This window comes from Chaetodon trifascialis, chromosome 16 (genome assembly GCF_039877785.1).
Source record: "Chaetodon trifascialis isolate fChaTrf1 chromosome 16, fChaTrf1.hap1, whole genome shotgun sequence".
NCBI lineage: Eukaryota > Metazoa > Chordata > Actinopteri > Chaetodontiformes > Chaetodontidae > Chaetodon > Chaetodon trifascialis.
In genome coordinates this window covers 17,182,356-17,201,891 of record NC_092071.1, presented here as the reverse complement: position 1 = coordinate 17,201,891, position 19,536 = coordinate 17,182,356, and the positions used below count along the sequence as shown (strand labels likewise).

At 43.9% G+C, this 19,536-nt stretch overlaps 1 protein-coding gene across 4 annotated transcripts in view; it reads left to right on the top strand.

Annotated features, from left to right (window-relative positions):
* The first annotated feature begins 1,019 nt into the window (after window positions 1-1,019).
* Window positions 1,020-19,536, top strand: part of acaca (acetyl-CoA carboxylase alpha) — a 30,041-nt gene continuing 11,524 nt past the window's right edge. The window contains exons 1-38 of one of the 4 annotated variants that reach the window (XM_070982365.1): window positions 1,020-1,148; window positions 2,287-2,545; window positions 4,332-4,464; window positions 4,576-4,714; window positions 4,840-4,949; window positions 5,286-5,367; window positions 5,487-5,585; window positions 6,296-6,402; window positions 6,518-6,628; window positions 6,804-7,013; window positions 7,115-7,285; window positions 7,841-8,002; window positions 8,125-8,288; window positions 8,384-8,534; window positions 8,668-8,771; window positions 8,878-9,105; window positions 9,202-9,352; window positions 9,442-9,576; window positions 10,053-10,199; window positions 10,290-10,478; window positions 10,989-11,089; window positions 11,256-11,344; window positions 11,563-11,687; window positions 11,946-12,059; window positions 12,359-12,472; window positions 12,570-12,659; window positions 12,780-12,898; window positions 14,058-14,081; window positions 14,515-14,664; window positions 15,145-15,288; window positions 15,386-15,488; window positions 15,584-15,691; window positions 15,811-15,867; window positions 16,153-16,197; window positions 17,415-17,456; window positions 18,383-18,598; window positions 18,728-18,883; window positions 18,973-19,197. In XM_070982365.1, coding sequence (XP_070838466.1) covers window positions 2,316-2,545; window positions 4,332-4,464; window positions 4,576-4,714; window positions 4,840-4,949; window positions 5,286-5,367; window positions 5,487-5,585; window positions 6,296-6,402; window positions 6,518-6,628; window positions 6,804-7,013; window positions 7,115-7,285; window positions 7,841-8,002; window positions 8,125-8,288; window positions 8,384-8,534; window positions 8,668-8,771; window positions 8,878-9,105; window positions 9,202-9,352; window positions 9,442-9,576; window positions 10,053-10,199; window positions 10,290-10,478; window positions 10,989-11,089; window positions 11,256-11,344; window positions 11,563-11,687; window positions 11,946-12,059; window positions 12,359-12,472; window positions 12,570-12,659; window positions 12,780-12,898; window positions 14,058-14,081; window positions 14,515-14,664; window positions 15,145-15,288; window positions 15,386-15,488; window positions 15,584-15,691; window positions 15,811-15,867; window positions 16,153-16,197; window positions 17,415-17,456; window positions 18,383-18,598; window positions 18,728-18,883; window positions 18,973-19,197 — 4,845 coding nt within the window. In that variant the 5' untranslated portion in view covers window positions 1,020-1,148; window positions 2,287-2,315. The remainder of the gene's footprint in view (window positions 1,149-2,286; window positions 2,546-4,331; window positions 4,465-4,575; window positions 4,715-4,839; window positions 4,950-5,285; window positions 5,368-5,486; window positions 5,586-6,295; window positions 6,403-6,517; window positions 6,629-6,803; window positions 7,014-7,114; window positions 7,286-7,840; window positions 8,003-8,124; window positions 8,289-8,383; window positions 8,535-8,667; window positions 8,772-8,877; window positions 9,106-9,201; window positions 9,353-9,441; window positions 9,577-10,052; window positions 10,200-10,289; window positions 10,479-10,988; window positions 11,090-11,255; window positions 11,345-11,562; window positions 11,688-11,945; window positions 12,060-12,358; window positions 12,473-12,569; window positions 12,660-12,779; window positions 12,899-14,057; window positions 14,082-14,514; window positions 14,665-15,144; window positions 15,289-15,385; window positions 15,489-15,583; window positions 15,692-15,810; window positions 15,868-16,152; window positions 16,198-17,414; window positions 17,457-18,382; window positions 18,599-18,727; window positions 18,884-18,972; window positions 19,198-19,536) is intronic. The other 3 variants (XM_070982368.1, XM_070982366.1, XM_070982367.1) reach the window with 3 other exon arrangements.

The following is a 19,536-nucleotide window of genomic DNA, read 5'->3' as shown; positions in this document are numbered from 1 at the left end:
TTAGGATAACACTTGGGATCTGAAACCACGAAATGTTTTTTCGAAACACGCATGTGAACTATCGGTCCTTGTTCTGGACATCACCACCACCATGATGCAGATCGCACGTGCAGCTTGAAGCCGGGCCTCACTCGCCGAGAACCGCCCCTCCTATATCTTACGAAGCCCGCCCACAGAAATCGTTCTAGCATCTGATTGGTTCTCTGCGACAGACATCTTCCTAGATCCAGGTGAAATAGATAGGAAGTATTTCTTGCACAGTATTCTTTTCCTGCCAGTACAAGCAAGATGTACCTCTGTTGTTTTATATAGCAACTGATGATGTTGTTATGACAGCCTTAACATTATTTGCCTGGGGCATTCTGTGACATTAGGATAGCTATTAGATAGATAAAGAAGCCTATTAATGCCAGTTGGAAATTCTTACAACAACCAAGTCACAACTATCACAAAAACAAAAGTAATGACGACGACGACGACGACGACGACGACGACAACAACAACAATAATAAAAGTGAAGTATTGTTTTTAAAACGGGACTGATTCAAAACGAGGTTTCTAGCGTATATTGATATTGTTGTTTCATACTGTTAATTTTTTCATTTAACACAAGATACATTTTTGACGACTGATTAGGAATGTTACTATTTAAACAACACTTAAAGAATACTCAAATAATTTTCAGGGAAAAATAGATAATAGTAAACGAGTTTGAGCGTTTTAATTTAACTTCAGTCGAGAGTGTATTACTTTTAACTCCGCTTTGTTTCTTTATAACATATATATTTAATGTCAAATTATACACAATTATATATTACGCATAATATAATATACTATATTTATACTATTTTTTATTTAATTTTTCACAGTGCAGCCGTCTTCGGCGGACAGGCTTGTGTGTGGAGTCTTTTCTACCTCATGTATTTCTATAGCGGAAGCTGCGGTCAAAGGTCAACGTCCCGGAGTAACCTGCTTGCGCATCATCACATCACCCCACTCTCTGCTGTTTAAGCGTCTGCCGGAGCTCTGTGACCTCATCATGATGTGATTTTTTTCATCATCACTGGAACCAGAGATGTCTGACAATTAATTCATCGATCCCCTGGGCTCAACTTTTTTCAGGATTACGTTTCGGTTTATCTCCACCGGTGAGTCGATAGCCTAGATGTTTATCTCAGATTTATTACACAAGTCTGTCTGTCATTAGTTGCGTTCATGAGATTTCGACCACTTGGCAGTACAGTACACCTGCAGTGCGCTCAGCGTACTGTATTAGCGCCGTTACTGTGGCGATATATTAGCTACAGCGGTAAGCTAGCTAACGTTATTAGCCCTCGTTAGTAGCACCAGCGCCTCAGCTTATCTGTTGCTGCTGTCAAGTCAGGAAGCTAGTTCACCAGTTCTGTCATTTCATAAGATGTTTTATGGCAGAAATTTCAGTCTGCTAACAAGCTTAATGTAGTCGTCGGTAACAGTTATCATTTTGTGATGTTCCCATGGCTTACGTTTGCGGTGTGTCTGGCAGCAGTGCTCGGCTTGTTTTTCTGGTCGCGCAAGCAGCTATCGATAGGTAAGGTGTGCCTTACCTGGGAGTCCTCTCTTTCTCTGTTGCATGAGCTGGTGGAGAAATGTAGCTGTACCCACGCCAAGACGTTACTGTTCCCGTAGGGTGGTGTTAATTGATATTGTAGAAAAGCTGTTTAATGAAGAAAGGCAAGTCCAATACTAGAGCAGCTAATGTTAGTCTCCTCAGTAAACTCATCTCTTAAACTAGTACATGCAGTTTACAGCTGTTGTCACACAATTACCTCAATTGTTGCATTGTAAAGTGTTTTTTATGTGTATTGGCACATGCAATAGGCAGGATTTATGCATGTTTTATAGAGTGAAAGTGCTTTTCATATAGGAAGTGTTGTTTCATGAGGTTGCAGTTTTATGACCTTAATTACGACCTTCACATTCTTCTGCATGTGTGAATGCTGTTAACAATATGACCGGCATTGCATGCAAATGTCATTATTTCATCCGTTTTGACCTGTGATGGGTTGTCCAGTAATGGTACTTTTTCCAGAGCCTGCACACACTGTACTGATGCTCCCAGTGTGAGTCCACGTGTTGCAATATCAGCTGCTTTATCAAGTTACTTAAGTTCATGTAACCCACTTTTGCAATATGACAAACAGCATCACATGCCAGCCAAGTCAATCTTGTGTCACACTGTACCCTGATATTTGGACTCTGTGTCTCCTTTATAACTGTTGCCACCGCTCTTTTATTCCTTGCCAGTATTCGCAGCCTGTTCGTGTCGTCCAGCCATGGCACAGCAGGATGGTGCTGCTAAGAAGAACCCTGCTGTTGCAGCGTTGCACTCTCACTTTATGGTGGGATCAGTGTCGGAGGAGAACTCGGAGGATGAAATCCAAGGGAAGCCTGACTTGCAGCTGGAGGAGAAGGAGCCTCGGTCCTTGTCACCGTCCTCCTGTAGCTCAGACAGCACCTATGAAATCGGATTTGACCACATTGATGGCCCCAGCCACAATCTAAGGTTAGGAATCCAGACCCGGTTTGTTTGTATCTCCTCTAGTCTCTCAGTGTCCTTTTACATTTTCTTTGCTGAATATTCTGAATATGATATTAATTATATGTGTGAACATAGATTTTTTTTTTCTCTGATGATTTATTTAGGTATTTTCAAGCTTTTTCTCAGGAAAGCAGACTAATTCAATGCAATGTTTGGGAAGTTCTTTGGTAGCTCCTGCACACATAGTGATGCATTGAATTGACATACTATCAAGACTTTATATTTAGCAGCCTTAAATAACACTATTCCTTGGTGGCTTTAAAGCGTAGAAGTCTGACATACAAATAGGGAACCTGTAATTTACAATCCTGTCTTCTTGAGACTGGTCTGCGGTCCAAAATGAGCACACGCTGTTCAGACTGTGGACTCCTCCTTCGCTGGGTAGCCCTTTTTACAGCATATGTGAAAAATGTGGTTTCACTAGCTGCACACTGCTAAAGGGTTTCTCTGTGTTCTGAGTCTGTGACATCAGCCTGGAACGTAGGAATACCCTCCAGAATGTTGGTGTAGGAAATATTCACGCATAGAAACTCTCAATTTGACAGTCAAAAGGAGCTATTCAGCATAGACGGAGTTTAGTTTAAAGCCTGCAGGAGTTTTTAGTCTCTCTGTCAGCTCCAGCTTTTCACTGCACTCCATAGACCCCCTCATTTTACTGCCACTATCATAGATGGGGGGGGGCTTGTAAATCCCAATTCCCCCTGAAGCCTCACAGAAAATTTGGGTTTCTTCAAATGAGATTCCCCCATAATTATGGACTTCTTTTTTTACAACAGCATTATCTATATAGACATCAGGATCCTCTAGTTGTCAATAATTCCTTTGTCCAGTCTGGTTTTGTTGTGATCGGTTTCACAAGGACAAAATGGAGGAAAGAAAAACTGTATGAAACTGGGATGGCAGTTTTAAAACTGGATGTACTGGACGGGGGGTGTTTGTGCCCTCCACCCCCCCCACCCCCCCACCCCCCCCACCCCCCCAACTGACTCTCTCATTGGACAGAATGAATTCTTGCAGCTCCACAGCTGGATTGAAAGCAGAGTCTTTATTCAGTAGGGACTCATTTGCCTCGTGCCGGTTACCCCTACAGTGATGCAATAATGCAGTATCAGGCCACATACGCCAGCCATCCAAACGAGCCCAGGCACTGCCACGCCCTCCAGCTGATAGTCATATCCCTCCCTCTGAACTACCCATTCCTCCTATAGCTTCCCTGTGGGGTGGAGCTTGGTTCAAAGAGCTCTGCAAGTGTGTCTGAGGCGCATGCTCAAGCATGTAAACATGTTTGGGGACTCTAAAGTGTCTGTCCTGTTGTGTCTGCATAATATGTTTTGCTCTGTTGCTGGTTATATCATAAGCAGAGGGTTTTCTTTTTCAACAGTGTTGACCCCTTACTTTTTCCTGATCCGACAGTAATTCCCAAATCATACCTATCCTAAATAAGTTTTCCTCTTAAACATTTACTGTTATCATAGATTAAGGGGAGGCTGTAAATTTTAACATAAGAGACAGTAAAAATCTCAGAAAAATCCTCTGTTTCTGAGATGAATCAGTCTGTTATCAGCATGAGTGGATATCAGTGTCTTTTTATCTTCTGGCCTGTAAACATAAACTGTCCTTAAAGCTACTGCCGAAAGGCTTGCATTATTGAAAACTAGAGCTTGTTGTCAGCATAGCCACCTAATACAGCATTGTTCCCACAACTAGAGGTGTTAAGCGTTGCGTGCATTCTTTGTATTTCTTAAAACAGGCCAAGCATGTCAGGGCTGCACCTGGTGAAGCAAGGCAGAGATCGCAGGCGTATTGATCTCCAGAGGGACTTCACCGTGGCTTCTCCGGCTGAATTTGTCACCCGCTTTGGTGGCAACAAGGTTATTGAGAAGGTGAAGATTTTCATTGAGCTCCCTCGTCTTCAGACTGCATCAAGCTGTATGAGCGCTTTAACTTATGTGAGCAAAAACAGCATTTGTAACTCAGCTTTTTTGCTTCTACAGGTGCTTATTGCCAACAATGGCATTGCAGCGGTCAAATGCATGCGCTCTATCCGCCGCTGGGCCTATGAGATGTTTCGAAATGAAAGGGCGATCCGCTTTGTCGTGATGGTGACCCCAGAGGACCTGAAGGCTAACGCAGGTAAGCTTGAGCATGATCTGACTGAACAAGTACGGATGCAAACATCTTAGCTAATTCAGAAGACAGTACTCCAGGGGGGAATATTGTAGGTGTGACTGCAGCAAAATTGTCTCTGTCTTTCACAGAGTACATCAAAATGGCAGATCATTACGTGCCTGTGCCAGGAGGGACTAACAACAACAACTATGCCAATGTGGAGCTCATTCTGGACATTGCTAAACGCATACCTGTTCAGGTACCCACACATACTTAATGTATCTCTAGTTTTCCCACAGTAGTTAATAGGGCTGCAACTAACGATTATCACAGTCCAAAACCCAAAGGCTCATCATTTACTGTCATGAATGACAAAGAAAAGGAGCAAATCCTGACATTTAAGGAGCTGGAACCAGCAAATGTTTGACAATTTTGCTTGAAGAAATGACTGAAAAAATTAATTAATGATCAAAATAGTTTGCGATTAATTTTCTTTCGATATACGAACTAATCGATTGATCGACTAATCTCTGCAGCTCCACTAAGTAATCATTTAAGCATTGATCGAGTACCTGTTGTCATGTGCTCCTTACAGGCAGTGTGGGCTGGGTGGGGTCATGCCTCAGAGAACCCTAAACTCCCAGAGCTGCTTCACAAACATGGCATTGCTTTTATGGGTGAGTGAGGCGTCTTGCTTTATCTATCACTTAAAAGGTCAGGGTAAGCTAACAGTTTAGCAGTTTAACTCAACTTAAATGCTTTTCTTTTTTGTTTTTCTTGCTTACTCCTTCCTCAGGTCCCCCAAGTCAGGCTATGTGGGCTCTAGGAGACAAGATTGCCTCGTCTATCGTGGCTCAGACAGCTGGCATTCCAACCCTGCCTTGGAGTGGCACAGGTGGGTCACAGTTCGTGTCTGCTGCTGAGGCTGGTAATGATCAGCTTTTGAAAAAAATAAAAGGGTGTTTCTTAATTAATCAGCAGTCAGTGATTCTTGAATTCCCCTGAATGCTGCATTTCTACTGCACGGTATGGCTCAATTCCACACAACTCGATTTTGTTCCACGTACTTTTCTCCACTTTGTTTTCCGCTGCAGATAAAACTCTCTACATAGGCAGGATTTTTAGCTGATCATCATAACGTCGCAGCATCCCCTTCATATACTGCTAAACTGAGAAATTCACTGCTAAGTTTTTCATCTGCTCTGCTTGCATTCACCATCACTCTCTGCCTCTCGCTTGCTCGACCACACACTCGCTGCGCTCACAAAAGAGCTGCGCTACACTTACATCGGGTATCAAAGGGATGGTATACCTCACCTTTTAGTGTCCCCTCACTTCCCTTGGAACCTCATTCAAAGTGATACCAAAACAAGTGGAAAAAGAGCAAGCAGAGTCGAGCTGAGCTCTAACATGCTCTGGAAATGCAGCTTTGATGTTGTAAATGTTTGGTGTGAGCATTATTTCTCCAACGGAATTATGTCTGTGTCATAAATGTCTGGTGTTTTAAGTCCGGTTCCTGAGATTTCAGAAAAGAATATTATTAGCATCACACTATTTCAGTGAAAAGTATGCATGGCGAATAAGCTATCTGTTTGTCTTTCTCAGGCCTGACAGTAGAATGGACAGAGAGCAACCAAAAGAAGCGAATCATCAACGTTCCTACTGACATATACGAGTTTGGCTGCATCCAGGATGTAGAGGATGGTCTTAAAGTGAGCATGCCACCTGACAGTCGACAGTTCATAATTCCAAATGCATGCGGCTTGTTCTTTTCTATAGTGTGCATAGTTGCATGTGTGCTGGAAAGCTTTATGTTTCCATTGCCAGGCTGCAGAAAAGGTCGGCTACCCCGTCATGGTGAAGGCCTCAGAGGGAGGTGGAGGAAAAGGCATCCGCAAAGTCAACTGCGCTGATGATTTCCCTAACCTGTTCAGACAGGTAAGAGGAAACTCAAGCTAAATCTGATTTGAAACATCATGCAGGGCTTGGAGCACATTGTAGAACATGATTTTAGTGGAAATGGAAAATCTGGCGGCACCAAAGTGGATTCAGTGGGAAAATATTTTTGTGTATTTACTGACTGCAAGATTTGACTTTCTGTTTGGCTCTCCAGGTCCAGGCAGAAGTTCCAGGCTCACCTATTTTCGTCATGCAGCTAGCCAAGCATGCCCGCCACCTCGAGGTCCAGATCTTGGCTGACCAGTACGGGAACGCTATCTCCCTGTTTGGTCGAGACTGTTCTGTGCAGCGACGGCACCAGAAGATCATAGAGGAGGCTCCTGCTACTATAGCCACTTCTGATGTGTTTGAGGATATGGAAAGGGTACAACCAATCTGCCATTGCTTATATTACATATAGCTATAGCTAGTTTAACTGAACCTTGATTAGATTTGAACTTGATATGAGTTGTTTTCTCTCCTCAGTGTGCGGTGAAGCTGGCTAAAATGGTTGGGTACGTCAGTGCAGGTACCGTGGAGTACCTCTACAGCCAGGATGGCAGCTTCTACTTCCTGGAGCTCAACCCCCGTCTGCAGGTAGAACACCCCTGTACCGAGATGGTGGCTGACGTCAACTTGCCTGCTGCACAACTGCAGGTCAGTCTCACCCGGACACGTCTGCGGAGACAGATAGAGCACGCTCTGTTACATCACACACAATACGTTTGAGCGTGCGACTGCCCTGTCGCAGACAAAGTTCGCATGCTTCACTGCTCAGCACTAGACGGCCCCCTGTCTCCATGGTAACGGACTGCAAAAGAAGGAGACAGCATGCAGAAACGGTGTAGCGGATCCAGTGGTTGTGGCAGACCTCGGTCATGTGGTCTGTTCTGCAGTGTTTAGGATTGTGTGTAAATAGGTCAGTGGCAGTCAAGCTGAAGGGCAGTGTTGCTGGAAAAGCTTTGCAGTCAAGCTGATTGGGTGTTACTGTGGGAGTGACACACTCTCTGGCACAGAGGACTAGAGTATCTTTTTCCAGGCAACAACAGGACTCACTGTCTCTCAGCGAGATGTTGTTTAATAAACTGAGAAAAGCATACTGGGGAAAACTTATTCAAAGCAAATACGTTCACAATTCATATATGCGCAGTCATGTGTTGTTGACCCTGTTTGTTTAACTTGCGTTGTACTAATGCCACTGTGTTCTGTCAGATTGCTATGGGTATCCCTCTACAAAGGATCAAAGACATCAGGATGCTTTATGGGGTCCAGCCCTGGGGAGACTCTCCCATTGACTTTGAGGGTCTGTCGACAGCCCCTTCCCCACGGGGCCACGTCATCGCAGCACGCATCACCAGTGAAAATCCTGACGAGGTAAGCCTCACTCTCTCCTGGCGCACTAAGTATTTGCAGCGAAAAGTTCTTCTCTAAACTTCTCTAAATGTCAGAATTAGTGAGAATTTGAAGATGAAATGTGCGTGTGCACGTCACCGCAGGGTTTCAAGCCAAGCTCCGGAACAGTGCAAGAGCTGAATTTCCGCAGCAACAAGAACGTGTGGGGCTACTTCAGCGTCGCAGCGGCTGGAGGGCTGCACGAGTTTGCTGACTCCCAGTTTGGACACTGTTTCTCTTGGGGAGAGAATCGGGAAGAAGCCATCTCGTGAGTACACAAGGAACTGGATTTATTTATCGCTCATGTATGTATAACATGGGAGATAGTTGACATAAGTAGTTGTTTCTTAATCTTTTTTCTAGCAACATGGTGGTGGCTCTGAAGGAGCTGTCCATCAGAGGAGACTTCAGGACCACAGTGGAATACCTCATTAAGCTGCTGGAGACCGAAAGCTTTCAGCACAACAGCATCGACACCGGCTGGCTGGACAGGCTTATCTCAGAGAAGATGCAGGTATGCAGACATGACACTTGGTGCTCTTTGAGAAAGCTAGAATGAGAACACCTTGCAGCACCGCGCAGTTTGAATTGAAGATTGAGCGTTTGATGTTTTCCTGGATCAGAAGTGAAGTGTGTGTCGTGTGCAGGCGGAGCGTCCTGATACCATGCTAGGAATTGTGAGTGGGGCTCTTCATGTGGCAGATGTCAATCTAAGGAACAGTGTGTCCAACTTTCTGCACTCTCTGGAAAGGTAAAAATACGGCGTGTTATAGTGAACCGTTTCAAGCAGGCGATATTCAGGAAGACTATGCGGAGTTTGAATTGAAAACATGAGACGCTCTCTGCTCTCTGATCAGGGGCCAGGTGCTGCCAGCACACACGCTACTCAACACTGTGGACGTGGAGCTGATCTATGAAGGCACTAAGTACGTCCTGACAGTGACCCGCCAGTCCCCCAACTCCTACGTGGTCATCATGAACAACTCCTCTGCTGAGGTGGACGTCCATCGGCTCAGCGATGGAGGTCTTCTGCTGTCTTATGATGGAAGCAGCTACACTACCTACATGAAGGAAGAGGTGGACAGGTAAGAGGAAGCAAAGCCTTAGAATGAAATTCTGATTACTAATGTAGCTAACACTCTCTGGTTGTGTTAAAACGAAATATCTTTTTTCCCCTACAGGTATCGCATCACAATTGGGAACAAGACTTGCGTTTTTGAGAGGGAGAACGACCCTTCGCTGCTGCGATCTCCTTCAGCAGGAAAGCTTATCCAGTACACAGTTGAGGACGGAGGGCACGTGTTTGCCGGCCAGTGCTATGCTGAAATAGAGGTGGATGTCATGTGCATTTTGTCCACAAGAAAGATTGAGTTTTGTTTGAGTTCTATAGATGGAAACTTTGAACTTTTTTTTAATTCCAGGTGATGAAGATGGTAATGACCCTTACAGCTGCAGAGTCTGGTTGTATTCACTATGTGAAGAGGGCTGGAGCAGCACTGGATCCGGGCTGTGTCATTGCCAAACTGCAGCTGGATGACCCAAGCAGAGTGCAACAGGTACCGTATGTCGGACTGATGTCATAATGCACTCCACTCCTGTACTCTATGAGACATTTATTAGTTATTTGACAAGTCTTATGAAGTCATAGCATCAATGAGGGGGGACATTGAGGCTGCCAACAAAGATGATTTCTCAACGATCTGAAGAGAAGTGTTAGTACAAACATCGGAAGCAAGCTAATATCAGAAGATCGATGAGCGGAGTAAACGGTGGAGGAGCCCACTTCAGGTAAATGTGTCACCTCTGATTGGGCAACAATGCCTAAAGAAGAGCAAACTGTAAGCTCCAGGTCTTGGACTGCTTTCTGAGACAGAGATTATTCAGGGTAACTGCAGGTCTCTTCAAACCTGCATTTAGATGAGGGTAGCCTGCCACTGTTTCCCACTTGACTACATGGTTGACTCTGCTTATTTATGAAGCGTTAGCACACACTCTAAAATGTGTATAATGAGTATGTCTGTGTTTCTTGCAGGCGGAGCTGCACACAGGGGCTCTGCCTTCTATCCAGGCAGTAGCTCTGAGAGGGGAGAAGCTGCACAGAGTCTTTCACAACACACTGGATCATCTTGTTCACATAATGAATGGCTACTGTCTTCCTGAGCCTTTCTTTAGTGTTAAGGTAGGAATTCTTATGCACCTGCACATATCAACATCAGCTCCTCCAACTGTAAGCAGTCCTGTAAACATCCGTCTCCTGTGTCCGTCCTAGTTGAAAGAGTGGGTGGAGAGGTTGATGAAAACCATGCGTGATCCCTCTTTGCCGCTGTTGGAGCTCCAAGACATCATGACTAGCGTATCAGGTCGCATCCCGCCGGCTGTGGAGAAGGCCATCAAGAAGGAGATGGCTCAGTATGCGAGCAACATCACCTCCGTGCTCTGCCAGTTTCCCAGCCAGCAGGTGACCCACCAACATATGCACACACGTGCTAACCATGCCATACGCAGTGTTTGTGTATGCCTGTAAGGAATTATGTTGACACATATAGCAGTTTGGTTCATTCTAGGTTTAGAAAATGTCATTTTTATAGTTCGGTCTGTAATGAGAGAAGATGTCTGCCTTCTGGCAATTTGCTGAATTATTTAAGCAGTACACTGTGTTTGATGTGTTATTACTGGTTAAACTTTTTGGACACTTTCATATTTATTCATATTTTATCAGCGTTATGTTCATGCATAGTTTATGAAGAGCAAAGAAAGGCCAGTACACTCATGTGAGTCATAGTGAAACGGTGTCATCTCAGGCTGCTGATGCTTTTGTTTTAATCACACGTTTCACACCCATTTAGGATCTGACTCTGGACATAAAGGGAGCAGATAGGGGTCATCAGCACCACTGGGATTAAATGCTTATGAGTCTGCATGGCTATTAGGATTAAATGCTTATGTTGTTTATCTCCCTTGTTTCCAGATTGCAAATATTCTGGACAGCCATGCTGCTACTCTCAACAAGAAGTCAGAGAGAGAAGTCTTCTTTATGAACACACAAAGCATTGTTCAGCTGGTACAGAAGTGAGTATGATACTCTCAACACATCGATGTACTTTATATAAGCTGTTTTCTAGCTGGTAGATCTCCTGTGCCACACTTTGATGGATCTACTTTCTGTCCATATGCCCAATCAATACATTGCTGCATTGTTCTTTGTGTCAGAGCAGACTGCTTTTGTCTCCAACAGGTATCGCAGTGGCATCCGAGGTCACATGAAGGCAGTGGTGATGGACTTGCTCAGACAGTACCTGAAAGTAGAGATCCAGTTTCAGAATGGTGAGGAACAATGGCAACACGCTTATTTACTGGTTTCAAGGGTTGTTTGGGGTGATTTGTTGCCACCTGCATGAGTAATGTGGTCTGCTTTTTTTTTTTTTTGTAACTACACTAACTCATTGTGTCCACTTGGTGGGGCTCTTTCACAATAAACCTGTCCACATCTCTGTGGTTGTTTATGATGTTTATGAGAACTCTTCCTGTTGGTCTGTTAACAGGACATTATGACAAGTGTGTGTTCGCACTGCGTGAGGAAAACAAAGGCGACATGGCCAATGTGCTCAACTATATCTTCTCGCATGCTCAAGTGACCAAGAAGAACCTGCTGGTTACGATGCTCATTGTAAGTGTCTGTTTGAATACCTTGATTAATAACTGATAGAAATAGACTTCCCCTCCAAGACTGCAAGATACTGATTCCTCCATCAAATTCATATTCATATTTCAGTCATGTAACAGAAAGGCCTGATTTAGGCTACACTGATGTAACATGTAATGTGTCACACCTCAGTGTTAGTGGGAAAGTTGCTATGTAATCTCCATATGTTAATGAGATTGAGGTATCTTGTGATGTTATGTGATGTTTATCTCCTGTGTCTAGGACCAGCTGTGCGGCCGTGATCCCACACTGACTGATGAACTGATGGCGATCTTGACAGAACTGACCCAGCTCAGCAAGACAACCAACGCCAAGGTGGCACTGCGGGCCCGACAGGTTAGATGCAGACTTCTGATTTTTATTGACAAGTTTTTTTTATTACATTGAGAAGGCTCTATATTCAACATTCAGTGTGTCTGATTAAAACTGAAACTAATACAAGGTAGCCTCCACAGGTCTGAATAGGAGGTCTGGGTCAGCATCTTGTATCACTAATCACAGTTTGAATAAGCAAGCCATGCTCCCATGATATGATCGGGGGTTGGGACCATGACCTATGGCGAGAACGTCACCACCAGATGTAACTACGCACTCTTTCTTTAACCCTTCCTCTTTCATTCTTCCTCTCCACCCAGGTGCTGATCGCTTCCCACCTCCCCTCTTATGAGCTGCGGCACAACCAGGTGGAGTCCATCTTCCTCTCTGCCATTGATATGTACGGACACCAGTTCTGCATCGAGAACCTGCAGGTAGGCAGCGAAGGAGTAGCAGCTGTGGCTTTATATAATGCTCTGAAGAAGATGAGCAATTATCCTTTTTTTTTTTTTTTTTTTTTTTTTTTTCCAGAAACTGATCCTTTCAGAAACGTCCATCTTCGATGTGCTGCCCAACTTCTTCTACCACAGCAATCAGGTAGTCACAATGGCTGCCCTTGAGGTGAGAGGAATAGTGATCTCAATCCACAAATCGATTATCCTCAACTTGATTTCACTGAATATTCAAAATACAGGCTCATCAAAATAATATTTTCCATGCCTTTGTCTCTAATAACCACAGGTGTACGTCCGCAGAGCGTACATTGCGTATGAGCTGAACAGCGTTCAGCATCGACAGCTGAGGGACAACACATGTATTGTGGAGTTCCAGTTCATGCTTCCCACCTCGCACCCAAACAGGTATCGCATATGCAATATGGCTGCAACGCTCACACGCTGTGCATCATCTTTGCTGCTGCTCCCCCCCTTAAACGGCACTGTGGACAGGAATCAGTATTTATAGTAGGGGTGAATATTGAATTTTCCATTGGTGGCAGTGATCCTGGCAAGTATTTGCTCACAGCTTTATGTTAATGTAGTATGTATGTCTATTATTATATTATTGGACTGTGGTTACAGAAAAATAAGACTTAGTTTGTGTGCCATATCTAGTATGAGATGATGTGTGAGTCCGTTTTTAAAATCACTGCCCCAGTGAAGAACAGTGTTACGTCATCCATGGTGCCACGTTTCCTTTCCCACCTCCCCAGCTGTGTGTCATTGTTCATATGTTCTCCCTGTAAATGCTCCTCATGTGCAAAAGAAGGTATTTAGCAAGAGTGAAAATGCTTTTCTTGGCTTGTCAGACGCGTGTTGAGTGCCATGAGCAACAAAGCCTCAAGAGCCTCATGTCAGTCCTGGAAAAACGTTAGGACGCTCGTATTCTATGTAAAACTTGAAAATCAAAGAGAAACCATACCCAAACTTTGGATTTGTACATGCCCAGCATTTAAAAAAAACCCTTGTAACAGACAAAGTACTGTGGCATTTCTGTTGCACTAGTGTTCTGCATCCTACATGTGTGACTGTCAGGTTTGTCTGTGTGTGACTGTGTGTGCGTTTCGGTGTACTTGCATGCTGCCGCTTGACAGTCGTGTTACCCATGTTGGGTTCGGCTTGTTTTTGCAGTTAGGTGGAATGCCATCTCACACACAATTTACTGCATGCTTGTGATTTATGTGTCTGAATTAACCTTCATGTTTGGCTCTTCACCGCCAACTGAAGACGGCGTGAAACTGTGAAATGACCGTCTGTTTGGTCGGAGTATGCCTCAGGACAGGGGGGCCTTATCTCATGATGCATGTTGTAAAGGGAGCAGTCAGGAGGTGAAATGTGTGTTTAGGGCTGTATTCTCAATTTTTACATTCACTACCTCATTTAGATATTGATCAGTGCTGTATACTGCATATATATATATACATATGTGTATATATACATACACACATTGCTACATCTTGACTGTCTCCCTCTCCTTGTGCCTGCCACTAACCACTTAGTAATCAATGTTGTTTGATTGCAGAGGGAACATCCCAACTTTAAACAGGTATTGTAAACATTCTTTTTATTGCATAAACTACTAGAGACTGTAGAGTAGCTAGCTGCATGGTCAAAGCTGAAATCCGTGTTATTATTAATTCATCTGGTGATTGTTTGGTGCTGTAAAATTCTCCAAAACAAAACTGATTTTAGCAGTTGGAGTGTAGAGAAATGCGATGTTTCTTAATTTTACTGACACCGGCATGGCCCCTGGCATTCAGCCTCTGTGTCAAACATTTTTGGAGTCTGTGTGTGTGTGTGTATGTGTCTTGGTGGACGAGTGTTTTATTCTTAGCTATTGTGCGTATGAGCTTCAATATGTTGGAGATTTGGAATAACACGGGGCGCAATGTGGTGTGCAGTACTCAAAATGACATGTTGGGGAAATGTTGTACACCAGTGCAAAGCTCCTGAACTGAAACCTGTGACTGTCCTGCCAGGAAAATGTCTGCTCCACTCCTGGACAATGAAAAAGCCACGAAGACTAAATTAGAGGAAACTAAACCCCAGGACCTTAAAGCACCAGATAGTAAATCTAAGGATGATAATGCTGAGAAGAAAAATGACTCAGATTCGGAATCTGTGGACAGGTTTGACACAAAAACTCTTGAGTGCTTTCAATGGGTGTAACCTCTGGGACAGCTTCTTGTAATTGAAAGACTAACACACACCCCCAAAAAAGAAAGAATATTTACAGGGTCTTTCTGGTGGTTTTTCTTTACTTTAATTTGACTAACGGTGTCAAAAATCCCTTCTGTACAGTATAGCTGCTTTCACTTTAATTCACATATAGTGGTGTAATTCTGTTATTACTTGGTTTTTAGAATCTGAACCTGCTGAAAAACTAAGGGATCCAAACTGTTGTGAGGTTCTTAAAGGTGAATGGGGCACATTGTCACAAGGTCAATTTCGAGGTGTAGCAGATTCCCGTTGTAATTGCTCTCTTCAAGGAAAACGTTTTACGCTCCTCTATTCCTCTACCTTTTTAGACTTCATTGCATAAAGCACCTTGAGTCCCGTCTGTCTATGTGCTATATAAATAAACTTGCCTTGCCTTGTTGACACCCCAGGATGTCATTCTCATCCAACCTAAACCACTATGGCATGGTGCATGTAGCCAGCGTCAGTGACGTTCTGCTTGACACATCTTTTACACCACCTTGTCAGCGCATGGGAGCCATGGTCGCTTTCCGCTCCTTCCAAGAATTCACCAGGTCAGTCCGTGCATAAAAATAGCTCTTACCTTGAATATATTTTGTCTGTAGGCGCAGATAATATTGACAGTGGCATGTGTAATTTTATCCTCTCCAGGAACATAGCCGATGTGTTGAGCTGCTTCTCTGACTCTCCCCCCCCAAGTCCAACCTTCCCAGAGGGAGGTAACCCTGTCCTGTATGGTGAAGAGGACAGCAAGGTGACGAGAACAGACTTCTGATAGTCACAGGCCGGTCATTGACCTGGATGACTGTGTACCTTACAATGATCTGGCATATTTGCTTTGTCCTCCAGAGCGTCCAGGACGAGCCTATCCACATCTTGAACGTGGCTATAAAGACCGACAGCGACATTGACGACGACGGCCTGGCAGCCAACTTCCGAGAGTTCACTCAGTCGAAGGTGAGATTCATCTGCGACAAGACCTTTGTTTCTCGTGATTTCAGCAGAGAGACTGAAATGGTTGATGTGTCTGAGGATGATCTTCTCATCCTGACCTCTTTGCTTTCTTCCCGTCCCAGAAATCTCTGCTGTTTGAACACGGAATCCGTAGGCTGACTTTCCTTGTGGCTCAGAAGGTGAGGGCACTAATTAATATTTACTGAGTCAACTATCTGCCTCCACAATCTGCTGCCGTGCATGTCACCTACACAGCAGTTCTGAATAGCACGTATCAATTTTTTTTTTTACAAATGAATTGTCTTGCGTCTATCTTTTTGTAATTACTAATACTTTTATCTGTTTATATAGAATGAGACCCTTGTGCTAATTGTATTAATTTGCATTTGAAATTCAGCTTATTATCCTGTTTGTCTCTGTGTCTCTTTCTGCATGCCTTGCTTTCGCTGCATTTATGATGACAGGATTTCAGGAAGCAAGTCAACTGTGAGGTGGACCAAAGGTTTCACGTAAGTAAAGGAAGACAAAAGAAATGAGGACAGGTGGCGCTTTGATTTGATTTGTTGAACCAGTGTCAATGCATTTGGTTGATCGCAGTTCAAACGCGCCCCGCCATGGAGGTGCACGTTGAAAATCCAGGCACTCGCTTGCAACATCTGTTATAAAATACAGTAGACAGTTCACAGGAGGTAGATTAATGACATCAAAAGACAGTTTAATATTCCTCCATGAATTTTACAAGCCGTGTTGTCCTGCAACACCTTGATATCAAGAGAAAGCTTTTTCAACTCTATTGCGCCGACGTAAATAAGGGAGACCTCAACACGCCATTGTTCTGAACCAATAAAGGCTTGGATTTGCTTTTTAGTCACTAAAGCCCCAGAACCAGGGTTGACCCATTATCAACAAAACCGCCACTAGCATTCAGATGACGGTGATAATGGCAGGGATTTAGAACAGGATTAGATTTTGAGAAATGCCCCTTCTTACGCCGATGCTGTCATTTTGACAATAGGCATTGATTTTTCTTTTCATGGCACCACAGCCTCTGATGAGAGCTAATCATGCTAACTGGTGTCACCCTCATTATGCAGCTCTTGTAACATGGGAGTGTTTTCTAGTGGTCTGCACCATTCTCCTGTAATGTTTCTTATCTTTTTTCAGTTCACTATATTGTAGAGATGATATGTAATCACAGTGTCAAATCATGGCTGTGGAGCTTTCCAATGTATACACTCACAGTTCTCTTGTTACCATGAAGACTGTGAGCTGATGAGAACGATCTCCAATCGTTCTGACATTGTTTTGGCAAGTGGAACGCTTCATCTGATAATGTCAAACAGGGCTACATTCAGAGGATCGAACGTGTCTGGGGAAAAAAATGGACATATAGCATATTTATAACAAACATTATTATACTTGCTTGCTGTCTGAATACACAGTAATTCCCTGCTAAATATACTACAGCAGTAAAGGAGCGTATGGTCCACTGCATGTAGAACAAGGTCCTGATCATGGCTGCATAACACTCCATATTTACTGCTGGAGAAATTTACACAAAGCCTCAAACAGCTTATTGTCACCTGCTGTGATTAGGGTTATACTTGGTGCATGTCTAACTGATTTGGTATTCTTAACACTGCTGTGCTTGCAACCATGTTTTTTTTGGCTATGGAGACGTTGCTGACATCTTTTTGGTCTTTCTGTCTCACTGTCTTCCACACAGAGAGAATTCCCCAAATTTTTCACATTCCGTGCCAGAGACAAGGTAGGTGTCTGTATATAACAAAGGTGCATGTGACAAAGTTGGGACACTGTGTGAAACATGGATTAAAAACAGAATGCAGTCATTTGCAAATGAGCTGTGTTTACCGACAATGGTGTTACGAAGTGTTCCCATGTTTACAAAGTGGTGAACCTCTCTCTATCCTCTTTCCCAGTCTTTACTTGCTCCTGTCCCAACTCGTTTGAAACGTGTTGCTGCATCAAATTCATATATTTCCAAAAATCAAAGAAGCTGACGAGGTCAAACATCAAATATATTGTCTTTGTAGTGATTCGATTGAGTATATGTCAAAAGGATTAGCAAATGATCATGTTTTACACAGCGTCCCAACTTGTTTTGTTTTGGAGTCAGAGTTGTAGCATGTCTGTTGGAAGGATGAAGAGATGTACACCCAATGTGCAAGCAACCCACAACTTTCAACATAAAACAGATTGACAGGCTTTCTGTCGGCTGGGAGACCTTTCAAAGCCGTGTTGTGGCTGTAAGAAACAACTTTTCACCCCCCCCCCCGTCCTGAATTTCACTCTATCACAATCAGTGATGGCTCTTCCTCTCTGTTACCCCTGATAGTTTCACTACAATAACACCACCAAAACTCATTAAAGTAATGAACTCTTTAATTATGTCTCCCATTTAAGAGAAATGACACCCATTAGCAGCTTCCAGAGATCGGCCATGATTTCATTGACTTAATACAGTGTGTGGCTCACAGGCATCTTTCTGCTCTTACATCAACTCGGCACTCCTGAAATTGCCAATTTGAACTCTTTCCGTTAATGGAAGAGAAGATGGCAAGAAAGCCTACCTTTCGAAGGAAAAGTACTCCGACAAAGACTTTGAACATGTCCGTTGAGTATTTTGTGGTGTTGTGTTTCTGTTCTGATTGTGTCCTGCCGGCCTCTCAACAGTTTGAGGAGGACAGGATCTATCGTCATTTGGAGCCGGCACTGGCTTTCCAGTTGGAGCTCAACCGCATGCGCAATTTTGCCCTAACTGCCATCCCATGTGCCAACCATAAGATGCATCTTTACCTGGGTGCAGCCCGTGTGGAGGTGGGCACAGAGGTTACGGACTACCGTTTCTTTGTGCGAGCCATTATCCGCCACTCTGATCTGGTCACAAAGGTGAGATAATGGTGCGATGAGGAACCTTGGCAGTAGTTCTCAGAGGTTTTGTAGTCTCCAAAAATGTCCTTTTATCTGACCATAGCTGCCCCCTGTTGACAGTGTTCTTTCTTTCTGCTCCTTCACTAGGAGGCCTCTTTTGAATACCTTCACAATGAGGCAGAGCGTTTGCTGCTGGAAGCTATGGATGAGCTGGAGGTGGCTTTCAACAACACGACTGTACGGACCGACTGTAACCACATCTTCCTCAACTTTGTTCCCACAGTCATCATGGACCCATCAAAGGTTTGTGAAACCATCATTCGCCGTCAGTTCACAGCATACATTTTTCTTAATGAGCGTGCTTCTTACTTATCCTTCTCTACAAACTCCAGATTGAGGAGTCGGTGCGCTCCATGGTGATGCGTTACGGCAGCCGCCTGTGGAAGCTGCGCGTCCTGCAGGCTGAACTGAAAATTAACATCCGCCTGACTCCAACAGGAAAGCAAATCCCAATCCGCCTCTTCCTCACTAATGAATCAGGCTATTACTTGGACATCAGCCTGTACAAGGAGGTCACCGATTCGCGAACGGGACAGGTGGGGCCCAAAGACCGACAGGTGGGGCACTCATACATCATCCATCTCATCTGCTTATTGTCCGGTTGCTGGCAAAGGGCTTCAGCTCCATTCTGGAGACCTCAGCTCCCAGAATGCAATTTACCATCCTCTCCGGTGAAATTGAAGATGAAGTTTATCATTTTTATATAGTAGCGTATAAAAATTCTGCCTTTAAAATATATTGAGTTGGAGTAGAAATCCAATATGGTGTCATGACCTGAGCCCAGTGAACAATTCTTTTGCTAATATCCTTTCTCCTCGCAGCTGATCAGGTAAGTTATACTTCATCCAGCCATCCATTCATCTGTTCATTATCACATCTATCCATTATACTAAGTG